This window comes from Rousettus aegyptiacus, unplaced genomic scaffold (genome assembly GCF_014176215.1).
Source record: "Rousettus aegyptiacus isolate mRouAeg1 unplaced genomic scaffold, mRouAeg1.p scaffold_m13_p_4, whole genome shotgun sequence".
NCBI lineage: Eukaryota > Metazoa > Chordata > Mammalia > Chiroptera > Pteropodidae > Rousettus > Rousettus aegyptiacus.
This window is the reverse complement of record NW_023416307.1, coordinates 101,169,839-101,192,539: the sequence shown is the minus strand read 5'-3', so window position 1 is coordinate 101,192,539 and position 22,701 is coordinate 101,169,839. Positions and strand designations below refer to the sequence as shown.

The following is a 22,701-nucleotide window of genomic DNA, read 5'->3' as shown; positions in this document are numbered from 1 at the left end:
AAATAAGTCACGGGAATATAATGTACAGCATAGGGAATAAAGTCAACAAAATTGTAATAACCGTATTGACAGATGCTAACTAGATTTATCATGGGGATCATTTCATAATGTATATAAATATCACTATGGTGTGTACACCTGAAACTAATAGGATATTATATGTCAATTATATATCAATAAAAATATGTACAAATCACTGAGTCATACACTTTAAATGAGTCAATTGTATGGCATGCGAATTATATCTCAATAAAACTAATATATTTTAAAAGATGCAATGTATTTGTTTTCATATAGTAAATGCTTATCAAATATTGAACAATATATAATATTTCCCTTATCTATATTATTTATCATTTAAAACTTTAAAGATAATTTTTAGAGCAGTTTTGGGTTTACAACAAAATTGAGTGGGAGATAGAGATTTCCTCTTTACCCCCTGCCCTCAAACATATATAGCCTCTCCCATTATAAACATAATTCAATAGAATGGTACTTTTTTTTTTTTTTTTTTTTTTGGATCAAGAGTGAATCTAACCTTTTTCCAAGTGCAGATCTTGTCTTTGGCTTCCTGGCAGAATGTATAATACTTCCTGTTCTCCCATCTTTCACCTCTTTCTTGAATTTTATCTGATGCTTTATTTTTATTAAATTTGTTAACTTTTGCCTATCATATACTAAATATGACTATTTAAAAGATTAATAAATATTTATTAATAAACATTTCCATAAAAATGTAAACATTAATATAATAAAAATCTTTTACTTTATGATTAATTTTACATATTTTAACCTCTTTTATACTGGTTGCTCTCTGTGGTCCCCTTATGACATAAGGCAAGTGACTTCATGTCTCTAAATTTAAGTGTGTTTTTTTAACAAAATAAAGGTAATAATATCTATTTCATAGAGTTGTTGTAAGATGTGAGATTAATACACCCTGTGATTTCTTTTATAATATTGATAACAATTGTATTTAACTAATTATTTGTGGTATGTATATTTACCTTACTGGACTAGAACCTCTAGGTGTTGTTACTCTGCTACCTGTACCCTTGATAGTTACAGCTTCAAACACTGTGCCAGACATCTGGTAAACTCAGTTACTGTACCTGCTGTTAATAATTATTAACAACAGTAAGGGCGAATGTGGAAGCAATTGCAAAGATGGATTCAAGCTATGCATGTCTGGCTCCTTTATTTTGAGAAATACTAAGAAAAGAAAGTTCATAAACTTGTAATTTTTTTTAGTGTATTTTGTATGTGATATATTATTATTTTTTATATAGAAATATTTTGTATTGAGATGAATTTTCCTCTTTGAGCAATAACCCTTCTAAGCCACCTAATAATTTGACAACAAACAAAATTCATTTCCAATATAATAGCCTATGCAATGTTCTCTTTAATGATGTCCATATGTTTAAAATTATATATTTGATGATATATATATTACTTTTCTCTATATATCTATTATCTGTCTATTATCTATCTATCTATCTATCTATCTATCTATCTATCTATCTATAATTTCCAAATAAAGGAAAGAATACTTTTCTTTTTAAATTTTTATTAGTCATATATTAATTTTACAAATATTTATTGATCACCCATTATGTTTCAGATGATATGCTGTTTTTTAAATTAATTTTTTATTTAAGTATAGTTGATGTACAATCTTATATCAATTACATTATTTTCAGGTGTACAATATAGTGATTTGACATTTTTATACCTTAAAATGTAATCACCCCCTTTAATTCTAGCAATCATTGTCACCATGTAAACCTACCACAATATTATAATCTCCTTTTGTTTTTCGTCCATACTCCATTCCCTCCCTTCTGGTAACCATCCCTTTGTTTTCTGTTTCTATGAATCTGTTTTTGTTTTGTCTGTTTGTTTTGTTTTGTTTTTATATCTCACATATAAGTGAAACCAAATGGTAATTGTCTTTCTCTGCCTGACTTATTTCACTTAGCATAATACCCTCTAAATCAGAGATCCCCAAACCCTGGACCATGGACTAGTACTGGTCCATGGCCTGTTAAGAATCGGGCTGTACAGCAGGAGATGAGTGACAGGCAAACCATCAAAGTTTCATTTGTATTTGCAGTCATTCCCTAACACTAGCGTCATCGCCTCAGGTCCACTTCAGATCATCGGACATTAGATTCTCATAGAAGCACTGGTCTCTTGTCCCCAAAAGATTGAGGGCTGCTGCTCTAGATCCATCCATGTTGTCACAAATAGCTAGATTTCATTTTTTTTATTGTTGCATAATATTCCCTTGTATGTCTATGTACCATATCTTCATCCATTCATCTATTGAAGGACATTTACGCTGCTTTCATATTTTGTCTATTATAAGTAATGCTGCAATGAACATAAAGTGCACATATCTTTTCAAATTAGTGTTCTTGTTTTTTTTGGGTAAGAAGGAGAATTGCTGGCTCATATGATATATCTATTTTTAGTTTGTTGAGGAATCTTCATACCGTTTTTCATAGTAGCTGCACCAATTTGCATTCCCACCAACAGTGTACAAAAGGTCCTTTTTTCCCACATCATCCCCAACACGTTATTAATTTACTTTTTGATAATAACCATTATTACTGGTGCGAGACGATATCTCACTTTGGTTTTGATTTGCATTTCCCTGCTGATTAGCGATGTTGAGAACTTTTCATATGTCCGTTGACCAACTGTGTGTCTTCTTTGGAGAAATGTCTTTTCATTCCTCTGCACATTTTTCAATCAGAATGTTTATTTTTTGTTATTGAGTTGTATGAGTTTTTTATATATTTTGGATATCAATCCTTTATCGAATATATCATTTGTGAATCTATTCTCCCATTCAATAGATTGCCTTTTGTTTTGTTGAAGGTTTCCTTCACTGTGCAGAAGCTTTTTAGTTCGATGTGGTCTCATTTGTTTATTTATTTTTTTGTTTCCCTTGTTGGAGGGGACATGTCCAAAAGGTATTACTCTTAGGTCAGATATTTTACTTCCTATGTTTTCTTCTACCAGTTTTATAGTTTAAGCCCTTACATTTAAGTCTTTAGCCCATATGGGGTTTAATTTTGTATATGATATAAGGAAATAGTCTAGTTTAATCTATGTGTGTGTGTGTGTGTGTGTATGCATGTGTATGTATGTATATGTATATGTGTGTGCATATGTATGTATATGTGTGTGTGTGTGCGTGTGTGTATCTGTCTGTTTTCTCAGCACCACTTTTTGAAGAGATTGGCATTATTCCAGTGTATATTTTTACTATGTAAGCAAAAGTTTATTTATAGGCTCTCTATCATGTTCCAATAATCTCTGTGTCTGTTTCTGTGCAAGTATCATACTATTTTGATTATTATAAATTTGTAGTATAGTTTGAGATCAGGAAGCATGATACCTCCAACTTTGTTCTTCTTTCTCAAGATTGCTTTGGCTATTCAGGGTCTTTGGTGGTTCCATAAAATTTCAGGATTATTTGTTCTAGTCTGAGAAGAATGACATTGGTATTTTGGTAGGAATTGCAGTGAACCTGTAAATTGTTCTGGGTATTTATCAAATAAAAAATCTAAAACACCAACTTAAAAAAATACATGCATCCTTATTTTCATTGCAGCATTATTTATAATAGCCAAGATATGAAAGTAACCTAAGTGTCCCATGATAGACAATTGGATAAAGAAATTGTAGTACATATATATAATGAAATATTATTTGGCTTAAAAAAGAATGAAATCTTACCATTTGTAACAACATAGATGGACCTAGAGAGTACTGTGCTAAATGAACTAAGTCAGACAGAGAAAGACAAATACCATATAATTTCACTTACATGTGGAATATAAAAATCCAAAATAAGTGAACAAACAAAACAGAAACAAAATCATAGACCAGAAAACAAACTGATGGTTGTCAGAACTGATGGTGGGTGAAAAAAGTGAAGGAATTAAGAAGTACAAGTTGGTAATTACAAAGTAGTCATGATATACAGCATAGAGAATATAGTCAATAATATTATAACAACTATGTATGGTTCCAGGCAGGTACTAAACTTATTGTAGAATTAGTTTGCAAATTAATAAATGTCTAACTATGATGCCGTACACCTGAAACTAATGTAACATTGAACGTAAACTATGATCGATAAATAAATTTATTTTTTAAAATGATATATATATACATATTATGAATATATATATATGAATATTAGTCAACCTTAAAATATATGAATAATAGTCAGCCATAAAAAAGAATGAAATCTTGCCATTTGCAACTACATAGGTGAACCTAGAGGATATTACGCTAAATGAAATAAATCGGACATACAAAGACAAATACCAAATGATTTTACTTACTTGTAGAATCTAAAAAGAAAATAAACAAAACAAACAAACTCATAGATACAGAGAACAAACTGATAGTTGTTAGATGGGAAGGGTGTTGGGGGGATAGGTGAAAAAGGTAAAAGGGATTAAGTACAAATTGCCAGTTACAAAAACAGTCATGGAGATATAAAGTAAAGCACAGGGAATATAGTCAATAATATAATAACTATGTAAGGTACCACATGGGAACTAGACTTATCAGGTTGATCACTTCATAAGGTATATAAATGTCTAAAGACTATGTTGTACACCTGAAACTAATATAATATTGTATGTCAATTGTAATTGAAAAATAAATTTAAGAATTTTAAAAGAAGTATATATAAAAAATGTTGCATTCTGTTGTTAGTATAAGGTCTTATTTTATGAAACTGAGTATGGCTTGATAAAAACATATGCCCCTTATTTTATTTTCTCCTGTTTCCCATACTTCTTCATTATATTCCTTTTTCTTCATGGAAATGACAAAGCTAATCTGTATGTAAAAATTGAAACAACCTAGACTTGCAAATCACAGCCTCTTTGTACACCATTTAAGACTGTCTAATATGTGTATCAACTTGTTGAAAACATCAACAGAATTCTAAATGTTTTACATCTTATAATTCATTCAAAGTAGTAGCATTTCTACTGATGAGGAAAGAGTGAAAACTTTTTTCATTTTGTAATAGGTGAAGATAAAATGATTGAATTGTTTAACCTGTTACTGACCTTAGATTTCCTTTTTTTCCATAAATCCCTAAATAAATTGTAGTTTAGAATATGAGATGCTGTAAAACTTAATTTAAATCATATCCTTCATTTTCCTCCCCAAATCTTCAGCTTATTGTCTCCGTAAGATACTGAAACAAACTCTAAACAGGATACTTTCTCCCTATTAACTATTGCTTCCAGAGCCTATCAGAAAATAGGATGACCTCACTTTAGTTACTCAAAGTCCAAGAAATAGTCATCTCTAATTTCTAAAATCTATCACTTCTAACACCTTGACATTGGTTAACATACTTTTCCAAATAAGATAGTTTTTAAAAAACCATTTAATTAACTCGTACCACGTGAAGTATACACTACAATTCCTGTGTTTCCAAACTGAGCAAAGATCTTGATCATTTACCCAGCAGGTTAAATGCTGTCTTTCATGTCTTCATGAAGACATGGAGAGACTTCATCCCTATAACCAGTAAGTTCTGACAATTCTAATTTTCAATGAATGATCAAAATTTTTTTTGTCATTCACATTACCATTATTTTAATTCCTGCATAAGCTGCTGCAAGCCTCACTACCTGCTTTCCACCAATAACTTTTTTTTCTCTCCAATCCACACTACTGCAAAAGTGTTCTTTTTAAAAGTCAAATCTAATAGTGGGCTCTCTATGCTTAATGACATTTAATATTTTCCTATTACCCTTAGAGTAACTTATTTCACATGGCTAATCAAGACTGTGTGATCTGTCTCTCTGGTCTAGTCTATTTCCAGGCTCTAGTCCAAAATCCTCAGTGTGTCACGGCTTTAGCAATGTTTGTTGACTGACTAATAGTATATACATATTATTTCTTATCAAAAGCTTCTTCTGAAGTAATAGAAAACTAGTTCTCTCTGAACATTGTTTACTTTGAAAAAGAGAACAAACTAAATTTATATTTAAACACAATTCTCAGCTTATTAAGTTTAATATTGGACAGCTTTAATAATTATAAAAATGATTTGCCTGGCTCTGGGTAATTATTGTAAAATGAGTCCTTACAACAACAAAGTGAAAGAACTGAAGAGCCTAACTATTTACTTAAATATGCTATGGCAAGTTGAGATAGTTGTAAGATAATTGCCACAGACTGCAAAAAGACTAGATGTCTTGGTGAAAATTAACAGTTTAGATATTTGAGCCACTAGAGGGCTGTAATTAGACTACATTTCTGTTTAACCCCCAAGTTATTTATTTATTTTCTCTTATTTCTAGTGCCAAATTCATATAATCTCTATAGTTTCAATTGGGTAGACAGAAATATGAATGCTTATTATTCCACATGTCTGGAGGCCTTGTCGAGCAATAAGCATATTTGTGTAATCAGAATTTTTTGAGTTGCATTAAATTTCTTCTTGGAAGGTGAAAAAATATTTGACTTAGTGTCTCCTTTTATGTAAAATGAGGATTTAAACTTCTTTCAAGCATTTTAAAATTGTTGTTTTCCTTTTGTGGAGTAGATGTTAAGAAATTAAGTTATTTGTAAAGCATCATTTGATCACCAAAAAATAGATTTATAATTTTAATTTAATATTAAAAATTTAAATTATTATTGTAAATTCACAGACTTCTGGTCACCAAAGTAAAATAAAGTTTAATTCATGACTGAAAAATACAGTGGATTCAGTATCCTTAATGGCTATCTGAAATACAATTTGTTTCAGGCTTAAAGCTTTAACAGAATACCTTTTATTCTTTGCTAAATTCTACTATATAAAGAGTTAAGGGGACAAATTTTTAAAAATTCTAAATATAACAAGAATAATCAAGGTCACATCTAAGGTTGACGGTAGGGTGCTACTTGCTGAATATGAGAGAGCAGGGCTGTGTGTAATATAATTTTCTTACTGGAGAGATTATATGACTAGATAGAGATATTTGAAAATTAAAGTTAGATTTGGCATCTAAATATCCTTAGGTTTGCAGGTTTTTGAACTGTTTATTAACCATGCAAAAATATATTGCTCTTTCTTAATCTGATCACAGTCGATTCTGGATCGACTGGAATTATTCCCCCCAACACACACTTTGATGAGATAAGTTTTATTTTCAAGTGCTTGTTTTACAAAGATTAGCAAACAAAATAGAATTTCCACTTCCCCTCTTCATTAGCCTTATTTTTGTTTAGTTCGAAAACTTCAAGAGGTAGATGTTAAAATGATTAATCCTTATAACTCACTGTGTCTTAAATGACTGGATATTTGGGAGCTGAACTCCAACTTCTATCCCTTAAATATGAATATAGTAATATTACAAAGTTATAATTCATTCTGAACTATGTGATCACTACAATCTGTAGATTAATTGGCTTCTGAATCTTCATCTGATGTCATAACTAAGTTTTCTTTCCTATTCAAATCACCATGACTGTGCCGAAGATACTCTAGAGAATCCTACCAAATGAATAGGTTTAAAGAGGCATCATCTGCACTGCATGACTTCCCAGACTTTATTAGTCTCCTTTTAACTATTTTTTTTGTCAAAATGAGTGCAGATTATGGTTTATTGGTTATCTATCTTGAATTATAGTTTGAAGCTGAATCTATGATAAAGGAAAGCACTGAATTTCAAATCAGAATACCTGGCTTGAGACCCAGTCCTATTGTATATTACCCATATGAACTTTGACCAAATTATTTAAACTTCTCTGACCTTTACTTTTTTCATCTATAAAAAAAAAACACACAATAAGGCTTTCTGCATGGGACTTTTATGAAACTAAACTAAAACACTGATGTGCAATACATTGTAAACTGTCACCTGAAAGCCAAAGGTAAGGCATGTGGACTTCACCTAGTGCTTTTGGTCAGTCCACTTATAAGGAAATTCCAGTAGATGTTGTAGTGAATTCCTTTGAGATTTAAGAGCAAAAAATTGGAAACAACCCAAACATCTAAATATAGGGAATTGGTTACATACATTTTATCAATTTAATAGTGAAATAATATGTGTATAGTCATTGAAATGATGCTGTAAATCTATATTTATTAACTTATAAAGGTATTTTCATTCATTTATGAGTAAAGAAAACACATTATTAAATACATCACATAACCAGATTTTGTTAAAATTACTAATTCACATGCATGTGTGTATCCGAACATTGATACACAAATATAAGACTTATAAAAAAAGAAGTGCAGTAGTTATCACTGGCTGTGGGCATTTGGAGTAATTTTTTTCTATTTGTGTTTTCTAATTTTTTTAAGTAAACAGATTACTTATATAAAGGTTACACATGCGTACACATGCTCGAGAAATTTCTGTTTCAATCCAGAGGTTTTCTTTAATATCCGACAATTCCTTTTCTCTCTTACCCCTTAACATCCAGACCATGGTCAAGGCCTTGGGGTCAGCAGTCTTTTGGGTGCCAGCCTCTTTGTTTGCATTTCCCTGGCAACCATTATCCCAATTCAGAAATCATTCCTTCTCATCTGTGGATGCAAAAAGCTTCCAACTAGTCACTCTATTTCCACCCTTCATCTCTATTTTTACCCTTCCTATCATCTTCATAAAAATTTTCGAATCACAAATGTTTGCTAAAGCACAGAGTTGATTCTGTTATCTATCTCCTGATCCCAACCCTACATATATTTGATGGCTTGTCCTAGAACATTTAGTTTATGCTCTTTAGCCTGATTTTAAAAGCCCTTCATAATATAGCCAAGGTTTATTTCTTACTCTCCCACATATACCCTTTAGTTAGCCAAATATATTACTGTTCTCTGAACTCCCTGGACTTTTTTGTCTCCACTTTAAACCATCATATTTCAAAAGTTTGTAATGCTACTGCTTATTGAAACTCTACTCACGATTTATAGCCCAACCAAATTCTCAATTTTTCTTATTTCCAGGTGTGCTCTTTCCTACCTATGAATCTCATATCCTCAATATTTATTTATTCATTCATTCATTTATATCATTTTTTAGTATCTGTTATGACCTAGGGGCTATCAGGATACCCCAAAATATAGAGGTAAATAAGCCAAATACGTCCTCGTGCTTAAGCAATTAATAATCTAATACTTAACATTTCTCCTTTATTTAAATCTATTGATTTATGGTGAACTTTCCTTAACTACCACTTCCCCGGCAACATCACATATACACTGATTGTAGGTGCCTTGAGCGTTATATATGTTTGCTTAGCTCATAGAGTCCACTATGTTATCTTACAAATAGGAGATAGTCAATAAATTTATTGATAGAAGGCCAGAGAGAAAAATGGAATAAAATATTTTGTTCCAGTAACATAGTTATATATGATATATATGTATTTTATATATGTATTATTAACTGTGTAACTTTCTGTTTAGTGTTTTTGAAAAATTAAAATTGATTCCTAATTAGCATCATTAATTTAGTCTCTAAAAGGATGGGAACAAGTTATTTCAGCTTGTTTTATGCAGAAGAATCTAAGATAAGACTGATTTTCTTATGTAAAACTGAAGCTAAGAGTACATTATTTTATTAGAGAGAAAGTTATGTTACAAAACTCAGATTTGACCTAGAATTCAGAGGCGTGAGAGTGGCTTCTTAATAATGAATGAGTGTTGGCCTACAGAATTTAGAAGTTTAACAATATACTGAATTTGGAGACTCCAATGTATTCATGACTTATAAATACACTATACCTCCAAGTTGTGTTATTTTCTGTAAGTCCTTAGTGCAATTTTCCCTTTTCATTTAATAAATTATTCACTTAAAAATTTCCCTGGGAAAAGTGAACTCTCTTACTATCTATTAAACATCTCTATCTTTTCATTTTAAAATGAGGATATTAGCTGTTTTCCTTTTGGGGGGATAGGGAACAAAAGGCTGGATAATAACTTAAAGAATACACAAAAGGTATTTTCTTTCAAGATGTGTAAAAAGTCCAAATTAATATTTTTAAATGAATCTTGATGTTTTCAAGTGACTCTTTACTATGATAATTTTAGTCCAAATTTGCTAAACCCATTAAAAACAAAACAAACCAACAAGCTCTGTTTTATTCTTAAGATAAATCTTTATCTATCTAAGGAATTGGCTATATCCATATGATTTGGTGTGTGAGATTTGATTCTGAAAAATCAGAAAATGTCTTCGGTTGTAAACATTCTAGTATATTTCAAGTATAGCTGAAGAGCTTTCTCTTGTCTGAATTGTATTGTAAACAGGATGTGTTATTTTGTCTCTCCAACTGACTTATAAGTTCTTTAGGCATGTCATGGTATATTATTTGTGTAAATCTGTGCCTTGTAGGAAATCAAAACATTTGTTGATTTTGTTTACTTAATTTTATATTATTTCATATAACAAATGCTTCCTATGGTATGAATGGTTTGTCTTATCGATTTGAATTTTCAGGTATTACTCTAAGAAATTAGTTTTAAGACACATGTTTAGAATCTTTTTTTAAATTGTGGTCTGAATATACTTTTCATCCTTCAGAGAGTATATCTATATAAACTTTTTATATTTTTATGAAAATTATATTCAAGATGTTTTAGTATTCACATATACCTTTGGATAACTCTAATAGAAATTTGGTTTCCTTTCTATAATGCTGAATAATCTAAATATAAAAAAGAAAATAAAATTGGTAAGTGATAGAAGAACTGAATTGTAGATTTTCCTCTCCTATTGTCTGTTGTCTGAGATTAGACTTCACGAAGCACTTTTCTTATCTTCTGTAATGTAGCTATTTCTTTTCAAATACATGTTGGTGTGAATATTCAGTTCAGGAAGAAGAATCACTTGATGTCTTATTTAATACTACGCCTCCGTGAGTTGTCCTCTCTATTTTTTCTTGAAGTTATACACTGGTAAAACTACTGTCATTGCCCTTGCTTTTCGTCTTTGCTGCACATTTACTTTTCGACAGGCTTAAATAATAGCTAAAATGGTTGAAATGATTTATGCCTGCAGTGATGTCTTCATTTGCTCTATTCACATTCCTTTTTTTTTACTAATGGTCTGGTGAGCACCTAGTGTAGGTGCATTTTATTAGAGAGTATATTCCCTCTAAATGCTGTTCCTAAGCTGAAAGAAATGGGCCATAATCATATAAAAATAAAGTATCTCTTTGTAGAATTTACAATAAATGGAATGTCCTTATTCCTGAGGCATAGAACATATGGGACTTTTTTTCTCTCACTATAAGATTGCTCTTTATATTAATGTTGATTAAGTATATCATATCAACAAATGTTGTGACATATAAGAAAATGAATGAGTCTCCTAAAAATCTCAATTGAAATGAGAAAATCTCTTGCAGGTTTTAGTTTTCTACAATTTTCTTCTTTCTGTTGAGACAGAAAAGATTGGTTCCCAGTCTCTACAGATTGCTTTGCTTCTAGTTCATAAAATTGTAATTAATAATGGTGAGCTAAGACTATTCTGGATTTGATGTACTGTCCTATCATTATTGAAAGAGAGTCTTTAAATCTGCTGTTTAACAACTTGTTGGGACTTTGCACTGATTAATTCATCTGGTCACAATCTCAAGGCTGACATGGCATCTTCTAGGCCTTCCATTCCATCGGGATCAACCTCATAACTTTATAAGAAATGAACTTACTACTTTATAGGCTTAGAAAGAAATTTCAACCGTTAGCTGTAGGATATGTCACTGGAATTTAATTTGTTGACCTATGAGAACACAAGAAATCTCATATTTTACTGAACTTTCTAAATATAAAATGTTATCAGAGAATCATAATGACTCTGACATTTGAACTTCAGTAGAAGGCCAATACATTTAAAGTAAGTGCTCTCCTTCCTGAAATGTTCAACACTCCATCAACACATGTTAGATTCTTAAGAAAATATTACCCCTTGTGAAGAAAAGCACTGGAAATTGGGTCATGGGTACTGGCTCTTAGAGGAGACGTTATTTGGGGGCCACTCAACATCTGTTCTCCCTGTGTGCTGGGGCTAGAACCCTAAATCACTGCTGAAAAAGCATCTACCACCCTTTATGTGGCCTTGTGGTACAGTTGGTTAAGGTTCCCTGCCATGTTTAACCAAAAGGGGAACAACTTCTTTGTATCTGTGTCTTGAGTATAGGGCATGAGAGGATGGAAAAAGTATGTGGAGCTAATTTGTTCTAGGAGCAGTAACTTGAATATGTTTGTTAAGTCTTGCTATTTGGATCATCAGAGCTAGATTAGTTTCTGCCCCTCTAGACTTGGATTGTTCTTCTTAACTCTGAACTATCTCCAAGTCTTCCAATAAATTCCTCTTTTAATTCATTTAGAATTAGTATCTGTTACTTTACTCTCAAGAACTATGTGATGATTAATTTTAGGTGTCAGCTTGACTAGAAATATCTGGCGGCCAGTAAAACATTATTTCTAACTGTCTGTGAGGGTCTTTCAGAAATAGATAAGCATTTGAATTGGTAGTCTGATTAAAGAAAATCACTTTCACTAGTGTGGGTGGGCATCATTCAATCCATTAAGGGCTAATAGAATGAAAGACAGAGGAAGGGCAAATTTGCTTCCTGTACTTGAGCTAGGATATTTATCTTCTTCTGACCTTGGATATCAGCACTCCTGATTCTTGGAACATCTTACTTAGATCCAGATTTATACCACTGGCTCTCAGGACTTGGGACTTGGACTGAAACTATACCACTGACTTTTTTGAGCCTTAAGCTTACATACAGCAGATTATGGGACTTCTCAGCTTCTAAGATTATTTGAGCCAGTCCCTTATAGTAAATATTCTATCTATCTATCTATCTATCTATCTATCTATCTATCTATCTATCATCTATCTATCTATCATCTCTCTCTGTCTCTGTCTCTCTCTCTCTCTCTCATCTATCTCTGTCATCATCATCATCATCATCATCATCATCATTATTATCATCCATCCATCCATCTAGTTATTGTACTGATTCTGTTTCTCAGAACCTGACTAATAAAAACTATTAAAGCTTCATTTTATAATTGTTAAATGTTAATAGTAGTGTGCTATCCTTTGGTAATTCTTTACCTAATGTTCTTTTGAGAATAAAATGTAGTAGGATATATTTTACTACAGCTTAAAATATATCTTTGGTAGGCATTCCCAGGGTAAAGAGTTTATTGGAATCCAAAATGCTGACCTAAATCTGTGAAACACTCTTGGCTCTCTTCCTGGGCAAACTCCTCACACTCCTCGAATACTTCCTTTGGGTCAAGATGCTCCAGCCACTCTTGTTTGCATTTACTTCTTGGAGCATGACGTGTTTTTCCTGCCATGTTCCTTCTACCTGAAATTTTATTTGCTCTCTTCATCAACAAATGCCTTCTCAATCTTCAGATCTAAGCAAAATCTCTAGCTGATTTTTTCCTGTCAACAACTGATCTCATATATCTTATTGTTTAGTTGATAATCTTCATTTGGGTTGCCTTATAGGCATTTTACACTTAACCTGACACATCTACATCTTCTGATCTCTCATCTCCAGTCTGTTTTTCTCTAATTTTTCTCCATTCAGCATTATAATCATGCAGTATCTCAAGCCAGGAGTAAGTCTTGACTCATATCTTTCCATTGTCCCAAACCAATGCACCTGCCAGTTCAGGTGGCTTTAAATTCAAACTAGATCCCAAATTATATTCTTCCTCTTTCACCTTCACAATTTTATCTATCCCAGTTATTATTTTTTGCTTACTCAATAGCAATGTCTTCTATTTTATTTCTGTATATATTCTTAACCTCGTATAATATAAGTGATTGCTTATATTCCTTTGCTTAGAATTTCCAGTGACTTCTAACTCCAATTAGGAAAATACATACAAATTCCTGACTGAGGCCAGCAGTGTGGTCCAACATTATTTTCAACTTAGTCACTTTCTTTTACCGTTCTCCCTTGCTCACTACCTTTCTCCATAAATTTTTTCCCTTTTTTCCTTTCTCCCTTCCTTCCCTGTCTTCCTTTTTTCTTTTCCTCTTTCCTTCCTTCCCATCTGTCATTCTGAATTCTCGGCCACATGGTCTTTGCACAAGCTCTTTTTCCTGTTGTAATGCTCTTCCCAGATTTTTGCACATTTGGCTTCTTTTCATTTAAATCTCAACTCAAATATCTCTCTTGCTGAATGTTCTTAACCACCAATTCTAAAAGAGACTTCCCTCTGCCAATTTCTATCACACCATCTTGTTTTAAAGCTTCAAATAATTACCCCTGTAAAAGTATCTTGTTCATGTACTTGTTTTATTTATTTATATGACTTGCAAGGGTGTAATTTCACATCTAATTTCTCCTTTCAACTATGTTTAAAGACAAAACAGCATTCTATTTGGTTGTTAGCTTTTCCTCACCTGTATTTTGGTTATCAGGTAACACATTTTCACAAGTTAATAAAGACTAATGAAATCCAAGCTAATGATCCTGTTTCCTGTGTATACATAATAAAAAGAATCTCAAGATATGCTATTTGTGGAAATTAACAATTTAAAGTAGGCATTAGTGTGACTTAATTTTTCTAGTAAGAAAAAAAAAGAATTTAAAGTAAATATGGGTAAAAGAGGTCAAATATATGGTGATGGAAAGAGATTTGACTCTGGGTGGCAAACACAGAATGTAATATGCAGATGATGTATTACTGAATTGCACACTTGAAACCTATATAATTTTATTAAACAATGTCACTCAGATAAATTTAATTAGCGTATATAAATAAATAAAAAATAAGAAATATCCGAATGGAAGAATTGTTATGGATTAATATTGTCATTATAATAAAGCACTTAAATACATAAGTTTCTTGAGGGCAGGAATGGTGGCATTTTCATTGTTTGAAATCTGTTTTTTGCCTAATATATTGTCTGTAAGTTCAAGAGGCACCTCATCAAATTGTTGCTAACAAATCGAAAACATATTTTGGAATTGTTTTAATGCTTATAATCTAAAATTATTTTTTGAGCAAATGAAAGAAAATTTCTTCATTTATAATTAAGAATGTAATTATAATTAAGGGGATTCTAGTGAATTTATAAATATCAATAAAAATGAGTAAGATTCTCACTTCTCTATCTCATTTGCAAACAAGCAGTGATCAGGAATGAGATGCAATTCTTGCATTATAGGTTTTATGATTTTGCATTTTATTGAGAAGTTAATTTTTGGAACATGGTTTTTCAGACCTCTTGGCTGTTTTCCAGTATCCAGTTCTTAATATTCATTAATTCTGATTCTAGATGCCACGTCATGGGTGACCCAACTGCTCTACATCAACGCTAAATAAATTTAGGAAAGTTTCTTCCGAAATGTATCTAAATATGATTTTGAAATCACCAAAGACTGTAGTCACCATGTGACCACTTGTAGAAAAGGAGCTATACTCAGATTGAAATGACTATACGATTCTTATCACACTTGCTTTTTTCTTCCCGGCATTTTTTGGAAGGTGAGAGAAAAGCTTGTTCATTGCTCTCTCTCTCTCTCTCTTTTTTTAAATCAAAACTTTTCTCTGAGTATAAACTTTCCCATTGAGGCCCACCCAATTTGTAAGTTATTGGACAGAGTCAACACCTGATTAGAAAATTATAAAACTTTGCTTTGGTACATTGAGGGCACACTTGCAACCTGGGATTTTGTTTTGTACTTCCCTTTATTTATTATAACCATAAATAAAATGCTTCACAAAAGCAATTGCAGATAATTACAAGACAAGCAGTTCTATTTCAGTGGTCTTAATTTTACATGTTTTAGAATTAAACAATTGTCTTGACTTCGCACATACATGTAAATATGTGTGTATATATGTGTGTATGTGTATATATGTGTGTATATACATATGTGTGTGTTTATGTGTATGTATGTATATGTATGCCAAGGAAACAATATTTATGGAAAACTGGTTGAGGGCAAATTATAATAGTTTTTGTTTAGAACAGAAACTCTTAGAACAGAAGTTACAAACTGGTCGCCTATGGGCTGAAATAGACTCACAAAACCTGGTTTTAATTGTCCTGCATGGTGCTTTATAACTGTTGTTATTATTACTTATCTTTTAGAAATCAGGAGATTTCACATGGAAATTCAGATTTCCACCTTCTCCCAAAAAATCAGGAAACACTGTAAGAAACTGTGTGCAGTTCAAACTTTGGTGACTCCATGATTTTAAACTGCAAATGGCAACAATTTAAAGGCTTCCATCCCTTCATTTTGATATTTCTCTTTCGTATCAAATGGTGTAAGGTGCAAGCACTCAAATACATACCCAGAATGCTCCCTGGTTTAATGGAGTATTACATGCTATCTTATTCCACCTGTAATTTTTTTCTCCCATTTCTATGTTCTATTAATTTTTCCTTCATAAAGTTTTCACATTTGGGCTTATCTTCTTCCTCTCCTTGTTAGGAGTTTTATCCAGGTCAGTTATATATATATATATATATATATATATATATATATATATATATATATATATATATATATATATGTATGTATATACACACACACACACACACACAGATAGATATAGATATAGAGATAGATAGATAGATAGATAGATTTATTTATTTATATACTTCAACATATTCAAATCATGCCTCAACATAGTAGTCCTTGTTCTCAGACTGCAGTGACAATCTAGAACCCATGTCCAACTATTTGACCTAGTCAGAATTCTGTCTATTTGTCTCCTCTCATTTTATGTTAATCCATACACAAATACCTAATTAATATGTCAGGTCCATAACACAAAAGCAAACATCTTCCAGTCTCTGATGACTTTACTCCTAGCATGATCTCCTCTCCACCTGTGCAAATAGATCATGACTACTTTCAAGACTAGCCTCTCTAGACCACTTTGGTCCATAATGGCACAATACAGTTCATCTTGCCTGGTGCATATCAAAATCATATTTTATTTCTCTGATCATCTTAAAACAGGGTTTCTCCAAGTATGATCCTTGGACCTTTTACTTCAGAATCACCTGTCGTGCTCTTAAACATTTATTCCTGAGTTCCACCTATAGATTCATGAATTCCTTAAGTTGGTACCTAGGAATCCGATAAATTTAAAATGAGAAGTCTAGAATTTAAAGGCAACATGACAGTGGTACAAGACTGCCTGATGGTTTGACAGAAAGTAAAATAGGATTCAATTAAATTTACAAGTGTATTTTCAGGTCTGCCAGTATGTTTCTCAAACACTATTTACCGTAATTATTAATAATAGCTCTGGGTGTGGCTTTGACCAGCTCTGTGACACCTATCCTGAAGCCATCAGGCCCATGGTCCATTGGAGAAAAAGTGGAAGATATTTAAGAGCCTCACATTTTAGGCAAAAGTAAAATGATTAAATAATAAGTTTCTTGAGTGCAAGATTGTGTTTCTTTTTTTTTTTAATTGTTCTTTGCTCCTCTCATGCCCTATATACAGTACACCATAATTAATAAGTGTCGAATTGCAACAGGTAAATCAAATGAATGTTTGAAGGTGAAAATTAAAAATGAACATCAGTACTCAGTTTTTCAGTAATGGTGATAACTCATTGAGTGCACACTCACTCTGAGGTCAAGCACTGCATTCAGTGCTTCATGTAGATTATCCAAGTGAGCTCTTGCTTCAACCTTAATAAGGTATTGCTATGATCTCCTACATTTTAACAACAGAGCGTATTCAGCTAGAGTTGCAGAAGGGGCAAAATACACAGTGATATGAGAAGCAACCACTTTCGTCACTTTCGAAAAAAAAATCTTTTGAATAACTGTTAACCATCTATTTCATTTTGTTAAAGAAGGGGTTAATATATTTAAAATACTGATTAATAACCATTAGAGAAGTCACCGTGACAAAGCAGTTTGAGGTACAGAACAGAATTTGTAACTGAAAGACCTGTTTTCAAGATTCAATCTGCCACTTAACGGCTCTGCAAATTTGAGCAAAATCCAAAGTCCCTCTGAAACTCAGTCCTTTATAAAATCAGAACAATATTACTGCATATTAAGTTGGCATGGGGACCAACTTAAGATATTTATGTAAAGCATTATGAAAATATAGAGTGCTATTACTATTAATGATTGCTCACAATGTGAAGCAGGGTCTCAAAAACTATAACTACATTATTTTGAATCATGTTTTAAAGAGTGAAGGGAGGGGGGAACACAGAAATAATGAAATCTCATCTCCATAATCACGTAAAGCAGGTATTACAGTCCTGGAATAAGGACTCTGAGGCTTAAGGAGATTAAGTAACATGTCATAGTCACAGCACAGCTAGTAAACAGCTGAGGTGAGAATTAACAACCAGACCTAACTGCAAATGCTCTGCTGTTTCCAGAGTACCAGTTTACCCTTTTTTTTTTTTTTTTAACAAGGTAGCACATATACTTTGTCTTACATTAAAAAGAGAGAGAGTTCTATGTTTGAAAACTAACTCATTCTGATAATTCCAAATAAAGATATTGTTATCTTAAGTCTGGCTCAATTTCCTTTTATGAAATATAGTAAACATGATTTAAGTGTAGCTTAAATGATGTGTCCAAAAGGGATAAAACAGGTCACCTGGGAAATTGATTTTATAGATTATAAGAATTCGAGTGAACTAAATTGTACTTAATTATACTTGATGGACACAATTTTTTGAAAAGAAAATTCCTCAGGGAACAATTTCATTATTATTTCTATATGTGACATCTATAGCCTGGTGTAATTAAAGCAAAAATAAATATTATAAATTTCACTTAAGCAGTAGTGAAGAAACCTCTATCTTTATAGATTGAGGTTCACAAGGAAAACAAAGATTTCCTTTTGTTTTCCTTGTGAACCTCAATCTATAAAGATAGAGGTTCACAAGGAAAACAAAAGGAAATCTTTGATCCAAGTTCAATTTTTCACTTCACATATTTTTTAAATATTTTATTTAAAAAATTCGTTAATGAAGAGAATTAGAGAATTTTCTCACTCTGTGACTTTTTGAAGGAAATGATTCTGAGAATACTTCATGCCTCCACCAACTTTTATCCTGAAATAGAGTTTCTAATAGACATGAATTCTAGCTATTAATTTTGGTTACTGGGGCATGGGACAGAAGGAATTATATATATATTTTTTAAAAAGTAAACATTTTAAAAACAAGGGTAGAGTTAAGACAGGATTACGAATAAGAATGGACATGAGGGTATGTATGAATGTGGAAGTGTTCATTTAAATACTGAAGGTAAATTCTGAGCACAGATCATGCCCTAAAAGCAACTTAAACATCTTTTCTTAAAACACTGGTGGTTAAATTCATATGCTGTTGGAGTCACACAGTCTGGAATCAAATCCCACTCTGTCATTTCTTAATTTTGTAATTTTAGGCCATTTACTTAAATTCCGTGTGAATCTATTTTCTTATCTGAAAATTAGGAATATTACTCATTTATATGATTGTTACAATGATTCAGCATAGTTATCAATATACATTGTCAATGTGGTTGATGTTATCATTATTGTTTTGGTGTTGTAGAACTTATTCAATATACATACATATATACCATACCTATATATACATATAGATATGTGTATATATGTATATATATGTAGGATATATATATATATATATACACATACACGTGTGTGTGTGTGTGTGTATCCTATGACCTTAAAAAAGAATATTGAGGAATTGCAACCACTTAAGAGTTATTTCTTTACAACTGAATGCATTCACAAAATGGTATAAAATACACAGACACCTATTTAGATAAAATATCAAGTCAGTTTTCTCTAAGAAACATTAAAGATGTTCCTAAAATGAAAAGGTTATAAAACCAAACTTTCTAGTAAATAATCACAAGTTTATACTTATATTTTCAAAAGTGACAAATTTGTACTCATCATAGGAGAACATATTGATTTGAGTGTGTATTTCAAGCGACCATCTTACGCACACTGTGCCTGTGGCTGACAGCATTCTCCCCTGGGAAGGTGGCTTCTCTAATTGCAGTGAATGGCGATTCTATTTGTAGACATTACTTCCTACAGCATGCATTCCTTTCTGTGATTATTATTTAAAATATACTTGTCCTCAAATTATTTAGTCTCCTTGGCTAAAGGAGAAAATTCTACAGCACAACAAGAACCTCACAGATAATATGTATCTGGGTTGAAAATGCATATTCTCTTACCAACAAAATAATCTGTGTTTACCGAAACATAGGGAATACAAAAAGCGTTTCAATATAAAGATCCTCAAACTACTACTTAGGCCGAGAAGGAAAAGAAAAAAAACACACAAAAATAGAAGTACTAATATTATTTGAACTGCCAGGGCATTTGTCCTCTTTCCACACTATCTCTTGCTTACAAACAAAAACACAATTTTTACATTGACAGAAAATTGACAGCAAGAGGACTTACCTTCTTTCAACCAAGAAATGTTATTTTTATCATTTTCAAAGTGCTCAGCTGTTCTTACTTTTACCTTTTCCGGCTCAGTTTCTGACATCTAAGTGGAAACACAATTTGTGATATAAAAAATTCATTAAGAACCTGCATTTATAACATTGAGCTTTATATTTAGAGACTACTACCATATTATAGAAAAATGTTTTCTCTATAGTTTTGCAGTTCAGTGTCTAATGTTAAGTCTTACATTTTATCCATTTGTAATATTTTTTAAAAAATTAACATTGAAAACTAAACCTTATATAATTGTTCATTTTTCAGCAGTAAAGTTTCCTATAAAATTTTATAATTTATGAATATAAAAGAATAACATTAACAACTAGTCACAGATCTGAAAAAAATGAACATTCAGTTGATGTTTTAATGTTTTTTAATAGTCTATAGAAAAGCATGCTACAAAGATATAAATAATAATAAAACACAAAAGAATCTTTTCAGCAATTTATTGGTAAGAACCTTTTGGCCTAAGATAGGCCCAGTTGAGCTCTCTGAAGCTGTTGAGGAGACCTATCATGTACCTTCACTGCACTGCATTTGATTTTCATGGCTTACTCTAATGAGCTAGGATGTTCCATTTGAATCAGCACCTCAATATACTTACCTGTGTGTTCCAAAAGGAGGAGGCCCAAGGCGTGGGACCCGGGAGCAGTGTGGCGATGCGCTGGGCAGCCTTCCTTGTTGTCTCTCGATGTCCAGCATTCCTCTACCCTGCCAGAAGTGAGCAAAGAAGCAAATACACTCCCTCCCTGGGTGGTGCTAGATTTGTATTGCTGCCAAAAGCATCCAACTTGCGGCTGAGAGGCTTTTTTTTTTTTTTTAAGGTAATATAAAGCCTGTGGTTCAAAACAATAAAAACCTTCTTCAGTCTAGCACTTATTTAAAATGACACTCTGCAAAATCGAGGAAAAATAATGAACTCTTTTCAAATTGACAAAGTTTCTTCAGTCCCTTTCCTTCCATACCCGTCATTCATCAATTAGAGTTAATATTAAAGGATGTTGAAAAATATATAGAGAAATATACATAGATTATTTGGGTTAAAATAAAAAGAAAAGAAACATCTAAAGCTATTTCTCTAGAAGTTCATCCTGCAGCTGACATTTGAAAAGCAAGTTTTTCTAATATTTTATAGGAAACAAGAAAACATATCAAATTCTTTTGAAAGTCTGCAGATGTTCCAGAGAGGATTTGAAATAATATTTCAAAAAGGATTTGTCATTAAATTCTTAGTCAAAGCTAATACCATTTTCAACAGAAGGTTAACAAGACAAAGCACAACCCTTAGCTATGCCTGATGATAAATAGTCCAACATTTCTACATGCTGTCATTTTTTTTCATTATGAAATATAATCTTTATTTTTTTGACCCAAAGTGGTTTGCCTTTTTATCTGGACAACTGCCTGTTATCTGATCTCCTTGTATCCATTTCACCTTCTTTCTCAACTTTATTTCTTGTACTTTGCCCCCAGGTTCACTGCCTTTAAAAACTATCTTGATCAGCAAATTTCTATACTAAGAAAACTTTCAGTTTTTCTTATTACCAATAAGATATATTTCTGATTCTTTAAACAGCTAAGGAAGACCTTGAATGGTTGGATTCGATAACATAATTTTCGAACTGTGGCTTAACATCTTAAGATTTCTCCAAGGTGCCTATCCTTTTACTCCAATCAAATTGTAAAGCTGTCATTCCTTAAACTTACCTGCTTCCATTATTAACATTCCAGAAATGTTTCCCCAAAAATCCCATCTCTGCCCCAACCTTGAAGCTTTCTGGATATCTGTCATGTGGAAATAATCATTCCCTTCTCTGATTTCATGTGGGACTCTTGGCATGATTCTCTCCATTTTGGTCTTATGTAAGCCTATCTTATCTGACAAGACTATAAAACCCTTGAGAGCTCAGTCTGCATCTCAGCATTTTATTCACCTTGCTCAGATTAGTAATGTTTAAATAAACAAAACCAGAATATCAAAATCCAATGGTGTTGTACTTTGTCCCAAAGTAATAGGAGACATCTGATTACTTAAAGTTCCTTTAGGAAGTTATACTAGCAAAGAGTCAGTTGTTTTGGACAAAGCCACCTTCCTTTGGAGGGATGACAGGTGTCCATCTGGAAGATTACCTCACCAGTGCTGACCAGTTAATTCCTGATTGACTGGTTTAAATTTCACTCCTGGGAAAAGTT

General features: G+C 32.1%; 1 protein-coding gene across 1 annotated transcript in view; it reads right to left on the bottom strand.

Annotated features, from left to right (window-relative positions):
- MDFIC2 (MyoD family inhibitor domain containing 2) overlaps positions 1 to 21,200 on the bottom strand; it is a 106,801-nt gene extending 85,601 nt beyond the window's left edge. The window contains exons 1-2 of the mRNA XM_016141503.2: positions 21,113 to 21,200; positions 20,464 to 20,551 (exon numbers count right to left, since the gene is read on the bottom strand). Coding sequence (XP_015996989.1) covers positions 20,464 to 20,551 — 88 coding nt within the window. The 5' untranslated portion in view covers positions 21,113 to 21,200. The remainder of the gene's footprint in view (positions 1 to 20,463; positions 20,552 to 21,112) is intronic.
- Between the last annotated feature and the right edge of the window lie 1,501 nt (positions 21,201 to 22,701).